The sequence below is a fragment of the Paramacrobiotus metropolitanus genome, unplaced genomic scaffold (assembly GCF_019649055.1).
Source record: "Paramacrobiotus metropolitanus isolate TYO unplaced genomic scaffold, Prichtersi_v1.0 Parri_scaffold0000023, whole genome shotgun sequence".
NCBI classification, from domain to species: Eukaryota; Metazoa; Tardigrada; class Eutardigrada; order Parachela; family Macrobiotidae; genus Paramacrobiotus; species Paramacrobiotus metropolitanus.
This window is the reverse complement of record NW_026570243.1, coordinates 1,072,315-1,094,264: the sequence shown is the minus strand read 5'-3', so window position 1 is coordinate 1,094,264 and position 21,950 is coordinate 1,072,315. Positions and strand designations below refer to the sequence as shown.

At 42.9% G+C, this 21,950-nt stretch overlaps 5 protein-coding genes across 7 annotated transcripts; 2 read left to right on the top strand and 3 right to left on the bottom strand.

Annotated features, from left to right (window-relative positions):
• Nucleotides 1-716: 716 nt before the first annotated feature.
• Nucleotides 717-2,567, bottom strand: LOC129587182 (uncharacterized). The gene is made up of 4 exons (XM_055480801.1): nucleotides 2,324-2,567; nucleotides 1,805-2,041; nucleotides 1,378-1,720; nucleotides 717-1,310 (listed from the first exon to the last, which is right to left on the bottom strand). The coding sequence occupies exons 1-4, from the start codon at nucleotides 2,553-2,555 to the stop codon at nucleotides 905-907; spliced, it is 1,218 nt and encodes a 405-aa protein (XP_055336776.1). The 5' UTR covers nucleotides 2,556-2,567; the 3' UTR covers nucleotides 717-904.
• Nucleotides 2,568-3,272: 705 nt separating this feature from the next.
• Nucleotides 3,273-5,189, bottom strand: LOC129587129 (uncharacterized). The gene is made up of 5 exons (XM_055480731.1): nucleotides 4,852-5,189; nucleotides 4,605-4,776; nucleotides 4,235-4,543; nucleotides 3,864-3,946; nucleotides 3,273-3,785 (listed from the first exon to the last, which is right to left on the bottom strand). Exons 1-5 carry the CDS (start codon nucleotides 5,139-5,141, stop codon nucleotides 3,473-3,475), a joined length of 1,167 nt encoding a protein of 388 aa, XP_055336706.1. The 5' UTR covers nucleotides 5,142-5,189; the 3' UTR covers nucleotides 3,273-3,472.
• A 2,074-nt stretch (nucleotides 5,190-7,263) lies between these two features.
• LOC129587118 (eukaryotic translation initiation factor 3 subunit B-like) lies at nucleotides 7,264-13,906 on the top strand. Of its 3 annotated transcripts, XM_055480717.1 has the most exons (16): nucleotides 7,264-7,821; nucleotides 8,625-8,732; nucleotides 8,820-9,030; nucleotides 9,101-9,232; nucleotides 9,680-9,737; nucleotides 9,805-9,942; nucleotides 10,387-10,544; nucleotides 10,690-10,830; nucleotides 10,896-10,965; nucleotides 11,218-11,590; nucleotides 11,894-12,016; nucleotides 12,406-12,487; nucleotides 12,547-12,694; nucleotides 12,963-13,166; nucleotides 13,225-13,333; nucleotides 13,546-13,906. In XM_055480717.1, the coding sequence occupies exons 2-16, from the start codon at nucleotides 8,681-8,683 to the stop codon at nucleotides 13,635-13,637; spliced, it is 2,091 nt and encodes a 696-aa protein (XP_055336692.1). In that variant the 5' UTR covers nucleotides 7,264-7,821; nucleotides 8,625-8,680; the 3' UTR covers nucleotides 13,638-13,906. The 3 variants fall into 3 exon arrangements, with proteins under 3 accessions (XP_055336692.1, XP_055336691.1, XP_055336693.1); XM_055480716.1 differs by lacking the exon at nucleotides 7,264-7,821 and having other exon boundaries at nucleotides 8,386-8,732; XM_055480718.1 differs by lacking the exons at nucleotides 7,264-7,821; nucleotides 13,225-13,333; nucleotides 13,546-13,906 and having other exon boundaries at nucleotides 8,386-8,732; nucleotides 12,547-12,712; nucleotides 12,963-13,084.
• Nucleotides 13,907-14,443: 537 nt separating this feature from the next.
• On the bottom strand, nucleotides 14,444-15,929 carry LOC129587185 (keratin, type I cytoskeletal 10-like). Its single transcript, XM_055480804.1, has 3 exons — nucleotides 15,793-15,929; nucleotides 15,349-15,573; nucleotides 14,444-15,096 (listed from the first exon to the last, which is right to left on the bottom strand). Exons 1-3 carry the CDS (start codon nucleotides 15,875-15,877, stop codon nucleotides 14,510-14,512), a joined length of 897 nt encoding a protein of 298 aa, XP_055336779.1. The 5' UTR covers nucleotides 15,878-15,929; the 3' UTR covers nucleotides 14,444-14,509.
• A 1,520-nt stretch (nucleotides 15,930-17,449) lies between these two features.
• LOC129587123 (aquaporin-11-like) lies at nucleotides 17,450-20,026 on the top strand. Its single transcript, XM_055480721.1, has 3 exons — nucleotides 17,450-18,841; nucleotides 18,904-19,027; nucleotides 19,460-20,026. The coding sequence occupies exons 1-3, from the start codon at nucleotides 18,299-18,301 to the stop codon at nucleotides 19,672-19,674; spliced, it is 882 nt and encodes a 293-aa protein (XP_055336696.1). The 5' UTR covers nucleotides 17,450-18,298; the 3' UTR covers nucleotides 19,675-20,026.
• Nucleotides 20,027-21,950: the final 1,924 nt, after the last annotated feature.

Genomic DNA, 21,950 nt, shown 5'->3' with positions numbered 1-21,950 from the left:
GTAGGTGTTGAGAACTTTGGATTTGTCGATTAGAACTATATGTTTATTAACAACAAAGAACATGAACATCTAACAATATGAACTTCGCACGTGTATACGCAATTCGCTATACTGATAAAGCCACAATATAATCCATAATTCACAATGAGTTTTCTTTTTCTCAATTTTCTCTCCCATGTTCAGAACTTTTGTTACAGTTACGTAATGAAGTATACCGATATACCTCCGCTGCCTTTTCCCACCACCGAACTATTTTTAACGTCCACGACTCCACACCATGCACCGACACCACCGGACAGCCATCCAATGCCTACGACGTGCCTCTCCATATCAGTTCTATTCAAGATACTTTCTCTATGCGATTTCTCCAAAACCGACCAGTTTAGAAACCACTAGGCTTCTCTGTCCGTTCATTTTCTGCAAATTGTTCAAGTTCTTTGCCAAAGTATATACGTACTGTTCATTCTGTATATATAGTATGTACTGTTCATTCGTGTGATGTTCTCCTCTAATCCCGCTATTGCATTTTGTTCTTGTTCGTCTCTCTTGTTTGGGCCGCGGCTTCGCTTTTGGGGGTCTGGTCGCGGACGGTTACACAAGCGGTAGACTGACCAGCTTGGCCCTTCAGTTGCCAAGTTCGGACATCGGTCTGCACTTTACCACCTCTGCTGAGCAACCCCATTTACGGCAAACTGTTCTGGTCTGAAGATCGCGAAACGTTAATTCATACACACACACACACTATTCCGTTATACGCACACGCAGCACGATGCATGCATGTTCAAGGTTCATCAGATTCGTCGATTTACAAAACAATCGCTTGTTCGACTCAAATGCTGTACATATATGATGCTCGTCAGTTGATTCGATCACGGTGTACTTCCTGCAGGTCACTTTAATTTATTTACAGCATCAATGTCTGCCAGGTGGGTGCACTGGGTGGATCTGGGTAGTGACCGTCCGTATAAATCCGATACAGATGCACAAATCTTTCCTCAGCGCGCGTCGAGCTCTTGGGGCCGCTAGTCACCGCGTCATACGGTCGCATGTCATCGAAGCCATACTCCGGTGTTCCGTCGCTATAAGTCCGCATAAACAGGCTCTCGACGCAAACAACGCGAGCACCGGTGGCCCTGACCCACGCGTTCACTCGATTGCGTGTGGACTCTTGTGTTTCAAATTCACCAGTGGAGCGGCAGCCGAACGCAAAGGTCATTCTCGGCACAATAAGTTTGCAGTGTAATTGGATAAGAGATCGTGCCGGAGGACCATCCGTCGGGTTTTCCATAACAAATCCCACTCGAAGATATCTGTAGTTAACGCAAATACTCATACAGGCTTGGAAACTGATAGTTTCTGTGTAGGAGTTGACCTTACCGGAGACAATTTTGGCGTGTGTTATTTTCCTGATACACCAGATTATTTGTATTAATGCCTTGATTGTTACTCCAGCGAAACATGACGGTCTGCACGTTGACCGGGCGACAGTTGGGTGGTAGCGACATTAACCACTGTGACGCGCGTTGTATGACTGGTTGGAATGATTCCATCTTCGGCCGACTGAAAAGGCCACCGCTCTCTAACACTGCCGGAACGATATCGTGCACCCCAACTTGACAGGGTTTTACGGTCCCGATAATGTAAAAAATGCGAATAACATTAACGTAGAGAGTGCTGGCAAAAGCGTGCTCCTTCCAGATCGTGCGATCGGGATCTAATCCTACAACAATTAAAGTCACCTAGTCTGCTTACCTCCCCATTTTTAGCCACTGTTCGCATCGATATATGGTTTAATGATACTTACCTCGTGATCCCCATTTTACAGGTTGGGTTTCTACTGTGATAATGCGTCCCTTTAGCGGTGTGTGCCTATACCGATGGTTGATCTTTGCCATTACACTTTCCAGTCCCTCCGAAATCTTTTGCCCATATATGTCGGGAAGGAAGTTGTCGTAGCCAATTTGGTCGTAGGAGGTGCTGTGACACACTTTTCTTTGGATCCATAAACGCAATCCCCTGGCATACCGCGTGCTTGACTCCACTGCAAGATTAACGTAAAATGTTTCAAATATTGCAAATTAGGAATCCCGGTAACTTGTCTGCTTTCGTCCGTAGTCAATCTCTAGCACTTAGTTTTTCTCCTAAAATACAACGTACAGTATAATATGTTTTGCTTTAGAAATGTACGTTATCACTCGTACATAGTAATTTCGAAAAACCGAATCCACTATTTTCCATGACATCTGCCCAGAATTACCAATAACAGCAAATGAATAACAGAATTATCAATACTTCTAATAACAAATACGAGTACGTGTGGTACCGGGAGCAATATAGACCGAGTTCCTAGTTTGGATGTCGCATCCTCTGTTCGTTACCCGGAACTCCACGCTTTCGCATGTATTAACTGTCACAAGGGGATTGTTTCGTAAGTAATAATTAGCACGCTCCACAAGGACCGGAAATGATTCGTATTCCGGAAGGCTAGATATGCTCTCAAATCCAGTTATAACGGGCAGGAAGTCAACGGATAGGAGCCCGACGGCGTCCGACATTTTCAACAGACTTATGGCATATACGTTCTCCTATTAAAGTGTTTGTGCTTGGTGTGCACGTGTGTTCAGCGATACTGCACCATGAAAAGCTTTCCATATGGGAGTCTAAGATTTTATATTGCCGATTTCAGATTGTACGAGTATGTGTTTTACTGCCGGAGATCAAAAGTTATCAGCCGCTTGCATTTCCGTTGTGGGTAATAGGCATAAACATGACTTTTTCGATTCAGGCTTTTGTTGCGACACGTGACCCGCATGCGTATGCATACCGGCAAACATGGCATCGCAAAGGAAACTGAAGAATATGGCCTATGTGCTCTGTGACCGAGTCCGCGTAAAAGTATTCGGCAGTGCTATACGCCTACAAAAATATTTTGCAAGTTTTCGTGTAAGAATTCCAGCAACACAGCAAAGGTTATGCACCACTGAATAGTATAGAGATCCGTACCAAAACTGTAATGGAAAAACATTATTTTTAAGTTTTGACCATGTAATGCGCCCAAGTAATTTCCTGGGCGCATAGAAGTGACCCTGATATTGCGATCCACATGAAAAATGTAACTCCTGTACAGGTCAACTATCCATGCAGTAACCATCCATGCTATCCATGCAACGTTGCATACAGTTGTACGTTAACGTACAGAGAACAAGCCTGTCCACCTCCAGCTACAAAACGAGTTTACCTTTACAACCGTTAAATCCAAGTTCAAATTGCAGACTTTTTTGTAGATTTAATCGTTTTGCAGACTTTCAAGCTATCCACCTCTACTTTGCCATTTACTTACTTATCAAGCAGCCACGACATAAGCTAAAAAGCTGATAAAGAAAACTGTATCCAGAAAACTAGTTTGCAGCAAAAGGGTGCTCGAAAGCTGTCAAATAAAACTCAACAGCTGTAAATATTTTGCATTTTTTGCTCAAATATGAACGTAATGACATTTGAATGTAGTATCCGATCTGGTAATTTTGAGGCTTGGCAAAACGTTGGTGTCGAAGGCAGTCGTCAGCTTCGGATCCGTGCAGCTGGTATACACGTAAGGCGTCTTGGGTGCGGCAGTAGTGGTCGGCGGGGCATTTGCTGCCACTTCACACTGATTGTTCCCAGCGGCTTTGGTCGGCAAAGGTCCATCTTCTTTCACTACGTACACGACGAAGGTCGTAAAATCCGCCGCATTGTTAGCGTTGTCTTTATGTTTTTTCAAGACTTTTAATTCAGTCTTTATAAAAGTACTGCAAAAAAAGACCGGTTCAGTTAGATTAGGATCACTGCGCAATTCGATTCGCTGAAGTAAATTATCTGCAACTTACTCCCCATACGGAGCAGTTTGTCGCTTGTTTTCTTCGGCATTGAACACGGCAATCACTTCCTTTCCTTTGAATTCCTTTGCGAACTGAACACGTAATACCAAAGTTACTAACCACAAAGCTTCAAATTAAATAATGGATTTCAGCTTGGAAAACTTGACCTAATTCGATTGACCTTTTGAATTCTAACTCGATCGAGTACTCTCAGTGCATTTGTTCTAACTTGATTAAGTACGTGATATTAATAACGTAAGTATTTACGCGCTTTTTCTGTACAGTAATTCTTTTGTCCAACTAAAATATTAATTAAACTGACAAAACATATGTTCGTAATATTTGTATATTTAATTTAACTAAGGAACTTCTTTACTTACTTCTCGACTGCCCAAAGTCCACAGCGCCTTCCACAACGGCATATCGATAATATCCAGTGTGTTCTCATCAAGTTTACCGATGTCATTTGTAGGACCCCACCATTCCGGCTCATGACACTGGCACTTATTCCATTCTTTGGGAAGACTTTTGAGGTCCATGTCTTTTTTGAAATGTGTGACAAGAACATAACCAAACGTGGTCGATTCCAGGCGAACACAGTCCAAATGTTTGTCGTCGGTTTTGCTGGTCTTGGCGTTTTCAATGTAGCCAATGGCCTTCTCGGTTTTCAAGTTACCCCAGAAGCACAACTGCCCAAAATATAAAGTGTTTCAAAAATCCAACAAGTCCTGTATATTTGCAATCAAGTACCGGGTGATTTTTTCGCAGGTCATCGGGAATTTGAACATATTTCTTGAGTTGGTCCACCTTTAGGTCTTTTTCGCTGAAGCGACAATGATCGGCTCCTTTCTGGGCTTGTTTGTCTTTGACAATTTGGTTGATTATGTCCAGAATATGTTTGGTATCTTCGTCCAGTTTCGTCCTGTAAATAAAAAAGGCCATCGATATATCGTTCAAATTGAACATGTCAGCACAAAAGCATGTTGCTCCAGCTTACTTGTTCGCATTAAAAAGTTCACCGGAAATGCGGGTCTTGGCCGGATGACTAGAGATCCCTGACGGCTTGTGAATGGGATGATCACCAGGCACCGGGAATTCGGCTTCCGCCGGCTCCGGTCGGGTGGCCATCGGTTTAGCCGGGGCGGCCGGTTTGGCTGGCGCTGCCGGCGGTTTGGCAGCAGATGGCGCTGATGGTTTGGCCGGTGGTGCAACGGGCTTCTTGGTAGTAGCCGCCACACATCCCGCGATCAAGCAAAGACCAATGAAAAAGATAGCCGAAATATGCATTTTGTACTAGCAAGAAAATTCCACTTCGCAGGATGTGTCTCATGAGAAGTTCTTTTATAGATCGTTTTCTGTAAAGTGTTTCGCATGCCTGGATTTGTCTTAGTTAAAAGGCCAAGGTCAGCGTTTTATTGTATCACTTCCCCTGTTGTGTGCTGCCTCATTATGCGAACATTATGACAAAATTTTAGTCTACGTTTTCCTTTGCTGCTAATGAATGTACATATAGTCCATATCAATCAGGTAACCTCGACATTGCATCTGCTATAGCAAACTAGAATATACTGTACTTGTCGTAAACACTTATATTATTGCTGACAGAACGTGCGCATCGATACTCTTCCTAATGCCAAACCAAAGAAAAAATAATGGGTGATATTAACGATTCAGCAGTCTTTGCAAATTAACTTAGAGCTCGTCTGAGTAGTTTTTCGGATTACGAAAAATTTATAATAAAAAACCAAGTTAGCCAACCTGATTTAGTGCTTCGCTCAGTAAGATAGGTTAAATACAACTATGGGAACATAATAATTATTATACCTCATGTCAATTGGATCATTAAGAGTTCATTAAGAGTTTGGGTGACTCCAAGGCGCTTTCTTATGCTGGTTAGAAATCGAAAGTACATTTTTTGCACTCGTACTGACATTTTTGGTTGTAATATAGTAGCATTTTTTCTAATTATCTTCCATATCCTCAACGCTGAGCACTCTTCACGAATTTGCAATGCGCAAAGAATGAATGAAATACAAATACTGTCATGATTGATACCTTTCCGCAGTAGCTACTGTACGTAGCACAACAATGCATATTTAAATAATAATGAGAATATTTACATAAGTAAGCAAGTATTTACATTTACTCTGCATTACGACTCACGAGGATACAAAGTAAGCATTCGAAATGTCGACAGGGAAGAGATTTTGCTTACGCAAACTCATGAGATATGAGAAGTACACCGGTATATGCACCGGTAATCCATCAACTATCACTTCGAATTCCTAACAAATGATAGAAGTGGAGCAAAAAAGATGTAGAGAACAGGGAACTGCAAATGCTGTCCCGGGTACACAGTACCACTCTTTTTATGTTACTATCAACTATGCACTCTTATAGGATAGAAGCAGCAAAAGAAGATGCAGTAATTGTGTGACCTTAACAAAAGAGCTCTCCTATTAGATATATGGCTAGTTTAATCCAATGCGACCGAAAGTATCGAGTGTGCAGTGCCGAATCGTACGAGGATTTGCTAAAACTCGGTGATCTACATCTACAGTCCCATCGCATTCGAGACCTGACCGTCGTCAGTGTCAACGAAAATCCTCCTTACAGTTATGAATCCCCACCGGGATCGCAATGTTTCTGTGGATTATCCGTTTCGCTTTTACGGGATATTTTCTCCGGCATGGGAAAGCGGTTAGTTAGTAATATGAATAACTAAATACAACGTAACTTCATAGCCTTCTAAAAATGTATAAACTGGCAGAATCGCTGTCGCAAACGAGGTAGCTTAATTTCTTATTTAGGCTCCTCTTATTGCCCGATCGACATCCGGCTCAGTACAACACTTCCTTCGGTGGCGCTCCTGCTGATGTCTTGAGTGGTCGCGCCCAGATTAGCGTGTGCCCACTGAGTTTCGCCGCCATCCGTCTGCTGCAATACGATCTGGTGGCATTACACGCTATCACTCGCTCTTACCAAGTGGGCATACTCAGCAGCCATATTAACACCAGCACCACCGCGCCGATTCTTTCGGGATTAGCCGGCAGCTTTGACTTTAATTCCTGGATGAGCATTGCAGTATTATCCATCTGGTTGTTGTTTGTTTTCTGGTTGTGTAACTTTGTGGATACCCGCCTCAAAAGATCATGCTGGAACTCCGTATGCGCGCTGACTTATGTGGCATTTCGCAAAACGTACTGGGAGATGTTTTACGGCGCCATCAGCCAAGGCAAGATCTAGCCATTAAAATTCGATTTTTGCATTGAAAAAAAATTAATGAGATATTCATTTTGTAGCGGATATGCGCGAATCAGCCATACTGAAAACCTACAATTTTTTGCTGCTGTTTTGGCTGCAATGGTCCTTAATTATCTTCACCATCCTGGGTTCGTTCTTAACGGCTAACCTTAGCGTTAATTCGATTATTTTCCCTTTTCGCTCACTGGACAGTCTGATTTTGCGTTCGGAATTCAAGTTACTGGTGCAGTCGACGTACTTGATTGATGCCGATCTGAAAAAGTACGCACCACAGCAAGTAGCTGAAAAGGTCATCCTCAACAATTTCAACGGTTCCGATGCCATGTTATTGAATATCGCATCTAAAGGAGAAAAATACGCCGTTTTCTGTACCTTTGCCGATAACGCTGGCTGCAGCGATCGACGAATTGTTCCTGCTTTTGACCTGAATGTGTACGGTTGGATAAGTCCGTTCCAACTTCAAAAGAACAGCTCGATGACATCTTTCATGAGCATTAGGTAAGAAATGTCGAGATAGCTTTCTCAGAAGCCATAAAGTTCAGACACTGTTGTAGAACATTAGAGCTCGCCCAAGTTGGGATTACCAAACATCTGCTGGATATCCACAGGGTCCTGTCATATCGCGACAAAGCAGCTGCGTATGATTCCCAGGGTGGCCGCTCGTATGCAAGCACGTCAGCCGCCTCGATCCTGGCTTTACCAAGTTTGTTGACAGTGTTCTACAGTTGCGGTGCACTCCTTGCACTCTCAGTGTTTATTTTCTGCATGGAGATATTATTGCCAGAATTATTCAGCTCAATTTGCGTAGTTAGCCATTTAAAAATTTCTAAACAGTTTTGCGTTTTCCGGCATTGAACGCATGACTCTTTTAATCAGCAGCGGATAAAGAAGAATTGTGAAAGCACACAACTTTTGCCGGTCAAAAAAAGCTGAAGTCGTTTTTACTACGTACTTTAATGGCACACTCGTAAAAATCCGCCGATAACAACAAAGATTACTGTACGTACTTGATGATATAATTAATACACCTTCTTGCGCCGAGTCGCCGACGCGGCAACCCGATGGAATCAGCCCCCCCCCCCCCTATAACCCCGAATAATTTAAAAAAGACCATAAGTAATAAAAGCGGTCATAAAGGAAACTAATAAAATAAATTTTTTAATGCATAGGAGAATTATGAATAAGTAACAAAGTATGATGAATGATGAATCATTCACGGAGCAGCTTTAAACTGTGTAGGTACTAGGTAGTAGGTAGTAGGTACAAACACAAGTGGATCCAGTCAGAGCCTACCTACCGCAGGATGCAGCTAGCATTTTAACGGACGGACTTCTTATGTCTCTAACTTCTGCTCGCTGGCTGACCACAAAATTAATGATGTCATTATGATGATGTCACCCTTTCACCGCAGCCACGACAAATTTTCTGCATTTTTTTGGTAGATAATTTACTGTATCTTCATAGATTTACATTTAATTTCTTTTCATATAAAAATGACTACCTTAGTCGATGGCCGAAAACGTCCGACGGCATCGCGCTCCGATTCTGCAAGCTATCCCCACATGCCGGATTTTGCCGATCCAGCCGACTATTTCGACAGTATCACTGATGAAGGTGAGCCCACCCTCAGCAGTCAGCGGGGTTCTTTTACGTTTTTCCCATCCTGCTTTGGTGGGAGTCATGTTTCCGTATTGTTTACAGAATTGTTACCGGACATCCAGAAACTGCGTCCCAATGAAACGATGGGAATGGAGAGTATCATCATTCTGGATGGACTGCCTATGGTGCCACCGGAGCGCCTGGAGAAGTTGAGGAACAGGCTCAAGAAGATTATGGGACAGCAAGCACAGTTTGATGTTTCGGAAATAATCAATGAGATTCATCCGATTGATGAAAATAACGTGTCCAAGGGGTACGCTCGAATGGTGAAATGCTGGGCTTGTACGTAATCTGTGTGGTTTATCGGAATTTTTCGATCCCAGCTTTGCGTTTTATGAGTTTGCTGATTCTGATGCGGAGCCGCCTATAGCGGCCCGGATTAAGAAGGCGATGAATGGATATAAATTCGACAAGCAGCATACATTATCTGCAGACTTCTTCATGGATTTTGATAAGTAAGGCCGTGACAGTGGTATAAAATGTACCTATACCCCATGATCAGGATGACTTTTTTTCCTATCAGAATAATTATTAAGTACATCCGAAGTAGCAATAATACTCGTGTCGTGGCATAATCGTCAAATACCCTAACCGAGCTATGACGCCAGTTTTTTCTGAACGAATGGTGGTGACATTTCGGGAACATCCCATTTCCAAATATGATAGGAGTGAGTTTCCACTCCCGAAAATAACTATTAACGTGATGTTACTACTTAACATGTATTTTTATGCTTAAAAAAACGTCATCCCAGATTCCCAGTCATGGGGTGTAGCCGTGTAGATACCGGTATATTCAGTAAAAAACCTCTTAAATCGTCATTATTTGGGCAATTGAACTCGCATATTTTTTTCAGTCTGTCTAACGCAGTAAGAAAAGTTTGTTTAGAAATCCGAATTTTCAGATATATTTCGGTCCCGGATGAAGCGGAAGAGCCAATGGTTCAGGATTTCAAGGATCCCGTGCGTGCTTTGGAACAATTCGGAATTATTCTGAGCTTTTATAATTAGTTTGGTTGTCGTTCAATAGGAGAATTTGCGCTATTGGTTGGAAAGTGAAGACTGTTATGATCATTACGCTGTCATATGGGGCGGCGACACCGGAACCGAGAAGATGACGGCCTATGCGAATTCTCCCGTGGAACCCGCTCTGCTGCAAGAACGTGAGGTTTGTGTACTTCAGATGACTACTACTGTGAGGTTTGTGTACTTCAGATTTGTTGAACAAGGTTTCTTTGCTTTTTAACTTGCTGTGTCTCAATCGACCTTTTTTCTAATAAACATTTTTAATATAGACATATTTTTAACTATTTAAGTGAGCGATCAATTTTTTTTTAGCAAATTTTGTTCTTCTTTTATGAATTAAACAGTTATAAGAAGTTATAACGCACGACAGTACTGTTTGATGGATCAATTGAGTGAAAGCACTTGCATAGGTAATGTTATTTTTCAACACTTCCGCCTTCAGACTACAGTGGACTACATAGAGATGTTACACCAACAACCTATAGCGCTATTGTACTTTGTATATGAGTGGAAATTCTGTAGCACCATTTCGAAGTCCGTTGTTGCCTTGAGTTCTGGATGAATCATTCACTTGACGTTCTTTTAGCACTGGACCGACCGCTACGCCATGTGGTCACCCCTTGGCACCTACCTGGCCACTTTTCACCAGAAAGGAGTAGCCCTGTGGGGCGGACCAAGATTTGCGCAGATCACCCGTTTCAGCCACGAGGGAGCCGTTAATGCATCACTTTCTCCTAATGAGCGGTAAATGTGCTACTCGTACCATTGCTTATGGCTAGAGTAGTATTTTGGTCGTCGGTTGTTTTTCGTAGTATTGTTGATTCTCTTACTTGTTAATCAGATCAGAAAACGAGTCTTGCATTTTTGATATGAAAATTCTGTTGGCTAGTTATGTCCTAACGATGCGCAACAAGCCCGAGTATCTGCCAGTTGACGACCAGTGTATGATTCTGTGGGATGTGGTAACGTCGGCAAAAAAGAAGAGATTCGCCTGGAGCGAAAAGGATTCTCCGCATCCGAATTTTCTTAAGTGAGACCAGCGCATGCTGTAAATTTTTTTATTTCGTTGGTATTTGAATGCGGGTCACATTCCAGGTGGAGTCCGGACGAAAACTACTTTGCCACAATGACAAAGAACGAATGTATTAACATTTACAACACCAAGGTTAGTGGCAATTATTTGATGTAAACGATTTTCCATGATTTCGAATTCAGAAAGATACCTATTTAATAGTACTTACCTTTACTAGTAATTAATAGTATTTTTTACTACTAGGGTTTACTAGTATTACTATTTACTGTTTACTAGTATGTGCTTATGTTTTTTTCGATACGTAAGCTTGTCTCAACGATTTGATTAGACATTAATATCGCAAGCCTATTTGGAAAGTCGTGGGCATTTGCACTGTTTCCGTAGACTTTCTCTCGTGTCGTCCGCGATATCCCCGGCGTGGCCGATTTCTCATGGAGCCCGGCACACAATTATCTCGCATACTGGGTGCGGGAAAGTGACAACCAAGATGTACCGGCCCGGGTCATTCTTCTATACATTCCTCCCGACAAAGACAAGCCCATGGAGGAGATCCGCAGTAAACAGCTGTTCAGCGTCAAGGACTGCGAGTTCTACTGGCAGAAGAACGGCGATTACATGGCCGTCAAAGTGCAGCGTTATAAGCATATTAAGAAAAAAGGCGCCGACAGGTTCGATTACATTGGAGTATTTCACAACCTAGAGATTTTCACCCTGGTTAAGAGACAGGAAGTCCCCGTAGAATCCATTGAGATACGAGGTGAGTAGAGTGTTCGGGTTTGGGAAGTTTAGGGAAGTTACACGCTGCAAGATGTGTTCGTTACCGAAATGGTAATTGCCTTGTAACGTAAGTAGGGTTACGAATCTCGTGGCAGTTGTTTGAGAAAGAGGTAGAATATATTTTGCAAGATCGCTCTGCATTTTTGTAGCCATGTTAATATTCTTCGTATCTCTCGTGGGTCTTTTTCTCTTAGTTAAAAAAACTTAAGTTACCGTAAATACGGTTTCAGCAAGATAGTGGTTTACCAGAAAACTTCGAACGAATGTGGGTGACCTTTTGCAGATCCCATCGTGGATTTATCCTGGGAACCAAACGGCAACAAATTAGTGGTGCTGACGGTGGCTGATTCAGTAACATCAGCTAATTTCTACAGTGGACGACAAGGCGTCACGTTCGAATTATTTAGTAAGTGCCGTTGTCTACCGAAAATTTACCTACAGCAAATTTACATTTTTGAGTATCTGTGCTTTTAGTGGCTTCTGCAATAAGTGAATGTCTAGGGCATTTTGTCTGTTAAGTTGTTAACTTTTCAAAGAGTCATAGCTGCTTTATCTTGTCTCGAGAAAATCTCATAGTCTCGGAACTTGGATTATTGTGCATGTTTTAAACTTTTATTGTTACGAGTATCTATTCAGCTCTTCGGCAAGTTCATTGTCAGTGCACTTTCTTCTATACAGTACTTCGCTCGCAGTTGCTTTAATAAGTTATTCTGCGATGTAGTTTATGATTTATCGATACTTTCGGCTGCATTTTTTACAGTTTTAAGCTGATTATTATGTTTGAATGGGTTCTAGAAAAATTAGCGCTGCGGCACAAAGTGGAGAAAATCTCATGGTCACCTGTGGGACAGTTCGTTGTTCTTCACACGGCTTCCGGGTAAGGCACAATCGTATTTCTGACATTTTGCTTTTTGGGACAGTCTGTATTTTTTGCAGCGGAAGCGTCGGGTATTTAAGTTTTGTGGACACCGCCGATTTGTCAGTGCTGGCCGATGTGGAACACTTCCTGCTCTCGGACGTCCAGTGGGATCCCACAGGACGCTACCTCACAGCCGTTACATCCTCTTCGAATGCCGGAAATAGGGTAATAATTTGTTATTAGGTAGTTGCAAAGTAGTGCAATATTAGAACGTAATATCGTTTTTTCTTCGTTGGTTTTTGTGTGGACATCATCGGACCGTATCGGTCGGGGGATGCTTGCTCTAAATTTGTAAAAGCAATTTCTGTACTTTGAGACAGTGCAGTTGTTTCCGGCGTATCCGGATTTGACACCGTTATATCTTTTGCTGACGTTCTTTAGAGTATAAAAGTTAATAGATTTGGTTCACCCAGAAATTTTTGTGAATTGACAGAAAGATAATGGATTTACACTGTATTCCTTCCAAGGCCGGTATATCCGTAGTGAGAAAGTGGACGGATTGAGTATGTTTAGCTGGCGACCCCGACCCGTTTCCATTCTCCCAGCAGAGAAACTCAAAGATATCAAGAAGAACCTGAAGAAATACGCATCCCAATTCGAAACCAAGGATCGCTTGCTGGCATCAAAAGCCTCGAAGGTGGGTGGTCATAACTGTAGCGCACGCATGTACAAAAACCGTGATTTGTGAATTTTAGGAAGTGTCGGAGCGGCGAAAACGCCAGATGACAGAGTTCACGGATTTTTTAACGACGAAGCAGCACTACTTTGAGCAGGGACGACACAAACGAGTATCGCTAAGGCGAGGTGCGTATCTGGGTGGCTAAATGTTCAGGAATTTGCTAGAATTAGTGCAAAATAAAGAACTGGACGAATTAGCCTAATCGGAGTTCCTTTGTAACAGTTTTTTCTTTTAAAACTCAGACGAGTGTACTTGGTAATATATTTGTTTGGTGTTTTGTGATTTGGACCGATGTTTGTGAGGCTAATATTAATTAGTATTTCTGTGTTGCCATCAGGAAAGGACACAGACGCGTTGGATGCCCATCCGGATCAGCTGGTGGAAGAGCAGCTTGAAGTGATAGTCAATATGACTTTTACTAACATCTAATAGTTTGTGGAGCGTCGTTTTCGTTTGTTTTGATACACATTGAATGGTAATCACTAATCCCAGGCGGTTTGTTAAAATTCATTTCACAATCTTGTTTCTTCACAATTGATCGTAAAAATTCACTGTTTTGGTCCGTATTTTGTCTTTTATATCACTAGTTTATATCACTCGTAATTTAAATTGATAACTGCGTGAACTGAGTGATAATTGCTTGTTATTTAAAGTGATAGTTGATTTGTTGTGTTGAAGCGATATAAATTACGGGACAAGCTTGTACCTACCACTTTTGGAAAAAATTAAAATGCCAAATACAAAAAGTGATTGCCAGAAAACTTCGAAAACAAAGTAATTTAACGATGCAAATATAACTTCCATAAAATTTAGACATTTTCTAAACATTGGCAAAAATAAAGGCAAATTCTCTGTCTTGTTTTTATACACATCATATGGAAAATAAAAGCAGCGCTTCCTGATGCACAAACTTGTTTATTCCATATAAATTAAGTACAACTTTCTTTTGATAAGAAAAACCCAACTCGTTTTAACAATCAAGCAGCCTGCTTTCCGTACTTCTTCAAACTAGCAGCGGCATAGCTAAACGACATACTTGTAGTAACCAAACGATTAAAGAACTGGGAAAGCACATAATTTTTGCCGGTGAAAAAAGCTAAAAGTCGTTGCGCTAAGCCTGCTGTAAGTGTACGCTACAGTTGGAAACAACATGTTGATTTTATGGGTTTTTTTATTACTGCAATTACGCATTCATACAAAAACCGCCGATAACAACAAAGATTACTGTATCAAAAATACATTCATCCGTTGACCAGAAAACATAACTCGTTTTAACAATCAAGCAACAACGATATTAGTACTTATTCGTCAGCAAACTTTTCATACATGTGCTTATACACGTCATGCGGTACATTAACAACCCGGATCATGGAATTCTCTTTACCGTGCACAACGTTCTGCAAATCCCGATCGGTCACCACCGTCTGCATCTCCTTGGGAATGGTGCTGGCGAAGCGGTTGAAGATGTGATGAGGCAGACGCATAACTTGCATACCCTTGCCTTTGGTCATCTCCTGCTCGCTGTTGTCCACATCGATGTTCTCCATGTTGGACTCGCTGTTGTCGGTAGACTCCGCGCTGGGCGTGACCTCGGCCGCATTACGAATGCGATGCATGAGACGACGGAATGCAGAGTGGGGGACACGGATGACGCGGATCTTCTCATTGGTCGTGCTGGCGGAGGGCATGGTCTCCATGGTGGCAGAACCAATGGCGCTGGAAGCGTTGTCTACAGCAGACTCCTCTCCCTGCTTCTTGTACACCTGTAGTTTCAGTTTGCGGATCTTGTGGCCGGGAATCACGACGGTCTTGTAGTCACGCTTGGAGGTCATCGCTTCGTCTTGAGATTCGTCGCTTTCGGCACTGGGGTCTTCGTCGAAAAAGAGACCTAGAACACCGCAGTTTTGGTCAGTGTGCTGTTTCAGTAAACAATTAGCATTGGATGCGATATTAAAACTTAAGCACTATTAAAGCGAATATACTACTAGTACACTAATTTCATGATTTGCTTTGCCCTTCAAAATTGTAACTTTCGTTAGCGCTTTACAATAAATTATACGGAACTTTTATCGGTACAGATGGACTATTCATAATGAAGAACTATTTAACGTGGGCAGTTACAGAAAACCGTTGAAAATACCTGGAAAGCCGAATCCACCATAACCTAGTCCGCCTAAACCGTAGCCAAGACCACCATAACCAAGACCACCGTAACCGAGTCCGCCGTAACCGAGGCCCCCGTAGCCCAGTCCACCGAAGCCAAGTCCACCGAAGCCGAGACCGCCCAATCCAAATCCTCCTAAGCCACCGAAAATGCCCCGTTGCGCAGTTACCGATCGAATGAGGGCGCGCTCGTCGGGATTTGCTGAAAATGACAACAGACGCTGTTAGTTCCGAATTGTTTTGCTGGTATTAGTCATTAACATGCGACGCTCTTCTTATCTTATATATTTATAGGTTTAGCCAGGTAAAATTCGCAAACATATAGCACCTGTAGCTGTAGCATGTTTGCAGCATTCTAAGTAAAATATTTTAGCGCTACATATATAGTTAGAAACTTGGACTATATTTTAGAAAGTCTTACCGGCGTCACCATCCACGGGGGCTCCATAACTGCAACCAACTAAACCGAGAATCAATGTGGCAAAGGAGATCTGTGCAGAAATCATGGTAAACGATGACCTTTGTGGTTATATAAAAAGTTAACTAGATTATCGTAGAATGCAACAGACGGCGAAAGTTTGCACTAAAACTAATACGCGAAAGCAAATAATATTAGGCTGAAAACAAGTTTATATACACTTGACCAATGCAAAGGTAGTTGGACATTACGAAGCAGCTCGCGCAATCAGGATCTGCGGTGCTGTTAACAGAGGCTTCCTTCGCGCTAGCCATGCACGGATCACGGATACTTCTTAGCCACTGCGTCGACTTTCCAGCGCTGCGGTATCATTCTGTATCGGCAATGAATAGTGTACACACATTGCACAATGTTGTATGTCAAATTTTCGCAATAAGACATTACAGAAAAGGAGATCATACAATTTGTTGGGGCAACGGATTTCTTAAAAACATTTTTGCGGTAGAAATAGCATTGAACATTTAAAGAAAATTCTCGTAGTATGAGAAAGGTCATCCAAAACTTAGGGAATTCTTACAATTTGTAGATGCTACAGTGTTTCTTTGGCCTTGAAGTTTTAATTTGCAACACGTGAAATTTTACGTTGGGAAAGTTTCTAACCGATTTAATAAATAAATAGTACTGGCTGCACAGTAATGCTTTTTAAAGTGGTCATGCATGGATCGTCCTGAACTTGGGCGAGAGGCGACTTTGGTTAAGTACTTGTAACTGCAATATATTGTAAATTCGAAATGCCTTCATCCACTGGAAGTACGAGTACTGTACATTACTGTCTGCTTATAGCGACTTAGTTATTTCCTGTGCAATTCCAGCATACGATAACCCAAGACTTATTCGCTGCAGTGAAATTAGTTTATATTTAGGGTCCAAAAGTTTATTATAGCTCGTAGTTACATTTGATGGTGCACATGAATATGTTTAATTTGGTTCATGGAACAGATCTGCAGTAAATACAGAGTACTCGCATGAACTGCGTTCACGATACGTACTTTTATAGTTCTTGTACTTAATTTACCGCTCTTGTTTTCCGGCCCAACGTGCAACACTGCAACTGTTGCAGTAACCACAAGAGTGATGAAATCCTAACACACCTTGCTAGTGCTACCTTTCCCACACAAAAAACATATATCGTTCGTTCACTTCTACCACGGTATAAAGGAGTTCTCTTATATTTATCTCTTATAATTATACGAGTATACCTTGCTTCTACATGAGCTTCCGTACTGAGTGAGTTCTTTTCTGTCAGAATTCGGTCCTTTCAGAACACATCAGCACGCCGACGCCGCCGGCAGCATTCATAATGTACAACCCAAGGAGTGCAACACGCATGTATTGTGCGAGGTACATTCATACTGCAATTTGCACGAGCTGTACATAACTGATTTCTTGAAAGCGGTTTCTTTGTTTACGGTGTACAAATTACAGAACGCTACTTCAGTTCCAGTAAAGCATAGTTGGTTCTTACTCTTCACAATAGTTGCTACTTGTTAGTAACAGTAAATTAATACTGCAACATCGTTATACATGTATGACGTATATAATAGATCCAGACACACTCAGCATTTTCACTTGTTGCTGCAGGGAATCACTGCACGTAAAGTATATTTTGTCAGGACGGTTTTCTCACTTCTACGCACGATTTTGTAATTTAACGTCACGACTTCCTGAAAGTTTTGCAAAAGCATGCAGGCTACGCATCCATACTCACACTATCAAGATTTATGGTGATTTTGGTTGATAATTAATATTCTCCTTGTCGATTTCTCGTTATACCCATAATAAACGTCTTTGCTCATTCACCCACAGGGCTCGTTATATATAATCGGCTCGTGTAGAACACGCTCAAATATCTACCATTTGACACCAGCCGGGATTTATTATCTTCCAACCGCAGACATTCAATTTCACGTTAATATCCCGGAAATACGGTTATCCATGATTTTGTTGCTGAAGTGAAACAACTTGCACTGGTCGGGATTTATTATCTTCCAACCGCAGACATCTTCCAACTTCCATCGGCAACATTATCGTTAATGTTGCCGATGCGCGTGGAGCTACTGTAACTGTAAAATCAAAATTCAGCCAGCGCACACGAGTCAGCTTGGCCAGTGGCTATCTGATCACTGCAACGGATATCTCCGCACGATCTTAAACATCGCGCTGCAATCAACTGCGTATGACTCATCACTGTAAAAAAATTCTTCCCGCATGTTGTTTGCCTACGCAGCATCCATAATCTAATTTTAGATCAAGTACAGTATGATATACGATACATTCTCCGCAGCGTTCTGACCAGCCGATGGCGTCTGAACATCTGAAAATAGCATCCATGCAGTGCCAGCGTTCTCACATTACCGACTTCTCCGCACGCAAGGCAGAATTCTTCCGCGCATAATGCTTCCAGTACATTATTAAACTTTAACTAAACGTTCCCTAAAAAAATTCAACAATGGACGAAGTGATCCCCAATTCGGAGGATTTCGATATCCTTCCCGAGTTGGAATCATCCGCTGCCGAAACCACCACAGCGGCCGTTCCTGGCTTCATCCCACTTGGCGCCAGTATTGCGCACTTTGCCTTCATCATCCTCTACTGCCAGATCGCCCGCTTCCTGTCCAACCGTTTAATTACCAGTCCCCTATACCGCATTGCCGTGGAGGAGTTTATATGCACCGTGCAATTATGCGCTAGCAATTTCGAATTAGGCGTTGTTACCGAGGTGTACGGATTCTCCGGCTACGCGCTGGGATTGTTCTTCACGTCCATGTCGTACAGTCTGACCTTCGAAGACGGTACGGCCGATCCCACGGAGTGCCTGGATAAATGGTTGAAACGGCAGATTGGTGTTAGTGAGTGTGTGCTGCGTTCAGCGCTGTCCATCGGGGGAGCGGCGGTCTCGTACAAAGCGGCGAAGATGTTCTGGGCGTTCCGCTTGATTCCAGAGCATGCTAATTCTTTTGAAGGGGCGGTGCTGTGCACGGCCAGTTTACAGGTACTGCTTCATTGTTTCATTCAAAAATTTTTCAAAGATTAAAAATGGTTAGAGTTGTTTAGGTGTCGTTGTTATTGGGTATAATCTTCGAAGGAGGCGAAACCTTCGTCAACCGATTAATGCAAGCATCTGATGGCTTCAATATGCTTTCCGGTGGACTGTCCGATGTGGCCATAACATTCTGCGGTAAATACAGTTGAATAATAAAATTACTGTGGTATACTGTATCATATCGCTCAACATCAAGCCCACGAAAATTCACTTAAATCCTTTTATGCCAAATTTGCAGCCCAGTCAAACTCGAACATTCAGGAGCGATTTCACAAATTTTGCAGTGGCAGATACATAGTACCAGTTTGTATCATACGATAACGCATGTAATTAGGCATAACATGCAAGTACCTACATATTAATTATTCACATCAAGTAATTTACTAATTTGTATGATACTGTCCGCTTGCGGTTTCTGTTACTTGTAACTGCACGAGTTGTCTTAGCCGATTAACCATTTCCTGTGCAGAACCATGTAACCGGCATATTCTTGTTACCGTACGTTACTCGGGTGCAGAACAACTTTGCGCGCATTAGTTAATATTAGCTTGTTTTCCTCGTGTTTAGGTCTGTTTGTTACCGGTGGATATTTCAATCCATCCCTGTCATTTGCCATGGAGTTCGGATGTCAGGGAATAACTGGCAGTGATTTTTTTATGATCTACTGGGTTGGTCCGGCGATCGCCACACTGATTGCCTTTCAGACGGCACCGGCGATCTTGCGGGCCATCCAGGGAGAACCACGCTCTACCGAAACTCAAGTCAAAGACCACAAAGACTAGAGACATATACTATTAATTAAATATTTTTGGTTGCATTGTCGGCTAATATTATCCATTCGCCTTGTATTAATTTTTGTCATCCTGACCTGCATTTAAATCGCACTGAGGCAGTTTCTGCCCGGTGGCGCGATGTAAAGTACTCGTACAGTCATCTCTAGGTATAATAAGGAGGACAATCAACAGGACGAGTGACCCTGCGTTACGCAATTTGCTTAAGCAAGCTTAAGAAAAGCCATTGGATTTCGTCAGATCAGGATGAAAGCCCAGCGTTCTATTGTACTGTGCATGGGACTGACAGAAAGTATGACCGCTGCACGAAAGCACACACAACTATCCACGCCTAGCCATGACGATGCAAAACCACGGTGTCGCTATTTCTGGCAAACGTACTGTACTCGTACCTACGTTGTACAGATACAAGAACGGTAACCAAAATCGAACATAATAATTATTGTGATTGCTCGTTAAAATTAATATGGTACAGATGCGCTGGTTTTACACTCACAGTACGTACGTGCGATTGAGAATTTTTGAACCGGTTTCTGTGTCTAACCATAAGTAAGCATTTCTCCTTGCGACTTCTGGATTCGAACCTTGACCTTGACCTTGACCATGCAGTGTGAGTCGCGCACGTGTTGAGTTCTTAAACTGTGTACACCAGTATACGATGCCGACGTTTTCTGGGTACACACGCGCATCCGCTCTATGCAAGCAAAACTAATTATTATTATTTTAACGCCGCAGCCTGCCTGCAGTAAATCAGGGACAGTATCGTGCATATTCCTTTCATTATCGCACAACTGATAAAGCAAAATTTGATACAGGATCTCAGTGCCAACGAAGGAAGTCTTTAATCAGAGAGCGGCGATTGCATATCTCGTGACCGGCAATTTTAATAGATCTCTCGCCCGACATAGCACAACTGATGGACTTGTTTTAATTTTGGTATATTATTAACGGATGCTTAGAGTGTCGTTTCGCAGTAAATAAAAAATGTCTCGCGAGCTAACTACCATGGAAAACTTCCTTCGACCGTCATCAGTTCATTTGAATCCAGAATTCTGGAAAACCGTGGCGAAGCTTGCAGCGGCTGGGGCGGTGATTTCCGGCTCATATTACTTCGTCCGTTATCTAAACAGTAAGCGTCCAGGATGGTATCGCCTCTCGAAGAAGAAGACCCGTCTGCCGCCTCCGCCGATGGGAGCGCTCAAGTCCAAGCTTAGCGAGGAGGATGCTTCCACGAATGGGCCAGTGCATGTGGATAAGTACAATGCCGTCGTGGTCAAACTGACTGTTAGAGGCACGACAGCCTGCGTGATAGATACGCCACTTTGCGTATGCGTATCACTGCACACATGCTGATTCGCCCTCTCTTGTACGTACGTGAGTGGCTGCACTGCACTCTCCGCCTATGCGGATACACCGCGGGCGCACTCACTGAGCATACTTGCTCTCTCGCTCCTCTCTCTCGCTGTATGACTCAGCGTATATTCGCTCGCGTTGGATACGAGTCCAGTCTGCGCACTCACATTCCATGTGTCTGGACAGCGTGACGCCGTTGCCGCCAGCACATTTCTTTCTCTACATTTCATTACGCTCTAGAACTAGCTCGCAGCAACTTGACTTGCTGATTTCTGCCAGACACTGGCCTTTGTTGTGTTTTTCCCCGCATTCACGCGGCATTTGCTCCACTTTATTTGTACAATAAAGTCACCTGTGAGCTCTCTGTGCTTGCCTGTCACATGGTAAGCAGATCGTCTGGTTTTTCGTTCTACCGGATCCTTTGAGGAGACGGTAAAGGCATAATTTCGCGGAGAACTTCGGAGAACCCGTGGTTGAAAGTCAGATTGACTGCGAACGCAGCCTCTGCTTCAACCTGGTCTTTGCTGTCTAGCGACTGTGGTAGCAACAGGTTGATCGCAAAAGCGATCCCTGCCACCTTCGCTTGCCCTATCTTTTGGCTCTTCCACACAAGGAGAGCACTTCGGCTGACTGCCCCAGACGGACGAACGGGAACTTCCCCAATCCCAACTGACGGATCAGGCTCGGACAGTAGCCTGCAGCGCCCAGAAGGAGCCTCTCAACAATCGGGGACCTTCGCCTTGAACGGCGACCCGCAACTCTAACGGAAATCGACCTCCCAACGGCGGATCACCGACCTCCACGGACACCAGTAACATACGGTAAAGTCCTGGTTACAGGTCGACACAGGTCGAATCTAGGTAGATTCCTAGTTTCCTACGGTTTAAACTTATTTCTAAGAACTAGAAATAATT

Excerpts from the sequence above, each read along its gene's own strand:
- LOC129587123 (XM_055480721.1), top strand. The coding sequence starts at position 18,299 with ATGGACGAAGTGATCCCCAATTCGGAGGATTTCGATATCCTTCCCGAG. Across the intron at positions 18,842-18,903 it reads TGTGCACGGCCAGTTTACAG|GTGTCGTTGTTATTGGGTAT; the intron begins GTACTGCTTCAT and ends AGAGTTGTTTAG. Across the intron at positions 19,028-19,459 it reads TGTGGCCATAACATTCTGCG|GTCTGTTTGTTACCGGTGGA; the intron begins GTAAATACAGTT and ends CCTCGTGTTTAG.
- LOC129587185 (XM_055480804.1), bottom strand. The coding sequence starts at position 15,877 with ATGATTTCTGCACAGATCTCCTTTGCCACATTGATTCTCGGTTTAGTT. Across the intron at positions 15,574-15,792 it reads CCCCGTGGATGGTGACGCCG|CAAATCCCGACGAGCGCGCC; the intron begins GTAAGACTTTCT and ends TGTCATTTTCAG. Across the intron at positions 15,097-15,348 it reads TGGTGGATTCGGCTTTCCAG|GTCTCTTTTTCGACGAAGAC; the intron begins GTATTTTCAACG and ends GCGGTGTTCTAG.
- LOC129587129 (XM_055480731.1), bottom strand. The coding sequence starts at position 5,141 with ATGCATATTTCGGCTATCTTTTTCATTGGTCTTTGCTTGATCGCGGGA. Across the intron at positions 4,777-4,851 it reads GAACTTTTTAATGCGAACAA|GACGAAACTGGACGAAGATA; the intron begins GTAAGCTGGAGC and ends TTTTATTTACAG. Across the intron at positions 3,786-3,863 it reads CAAACTGCTCCGTATGGGGA|TACTTTTATAAAGACTGAAT; the intron begins GTAAGTTGCAGA and ends CTTTTTTTGCAG.
- LOC129587118 (XM_055480716.1), top strand. The coding sequence starts at position 8,612 with ATGACTACCTTAGTCGATGGCCGAAAACGTCCGACGGCATCGCGCTCC. Across the intron at positions 8,733-8,819 it reads CGACAGTATCACTGATGAAG|AATTGTTACCGGACATCCAG; the intron begins GTGAGCCCACCC and ends TATTGTTTACAG. Across the intron at positions 10,831-10,895 it reads CCGCATCCGAATTTTCTTAA|GTGGAGTCCGGACGAAAACT; the intron begins GTGAGACCAGCG and ends GTCACATTCCAG.
- LOC129587182 (XM_055480801.1), bottom strand. The coding sequence starts at position 2,555 with ATGTCGGACGCCGTCGGGCTCCTATCCGTTGACTTCCTGCCCGTTATA. Across the intron at positions 2,042-2,323 it reads CTCGGTCTATATTGCTCCCG|TGGAGTCAAGCACGCGGTAT; the intron begins GTACCACACGTA and ends TTAATCTTGCAG. Across the intron at positions 1,721-1,804 it reads TGTAAAATGGGGATCACGAG|GATTAGATCCCGATCGCACG; the intron begins GTAAGTATCATT and ends TAATTGTTGTAG.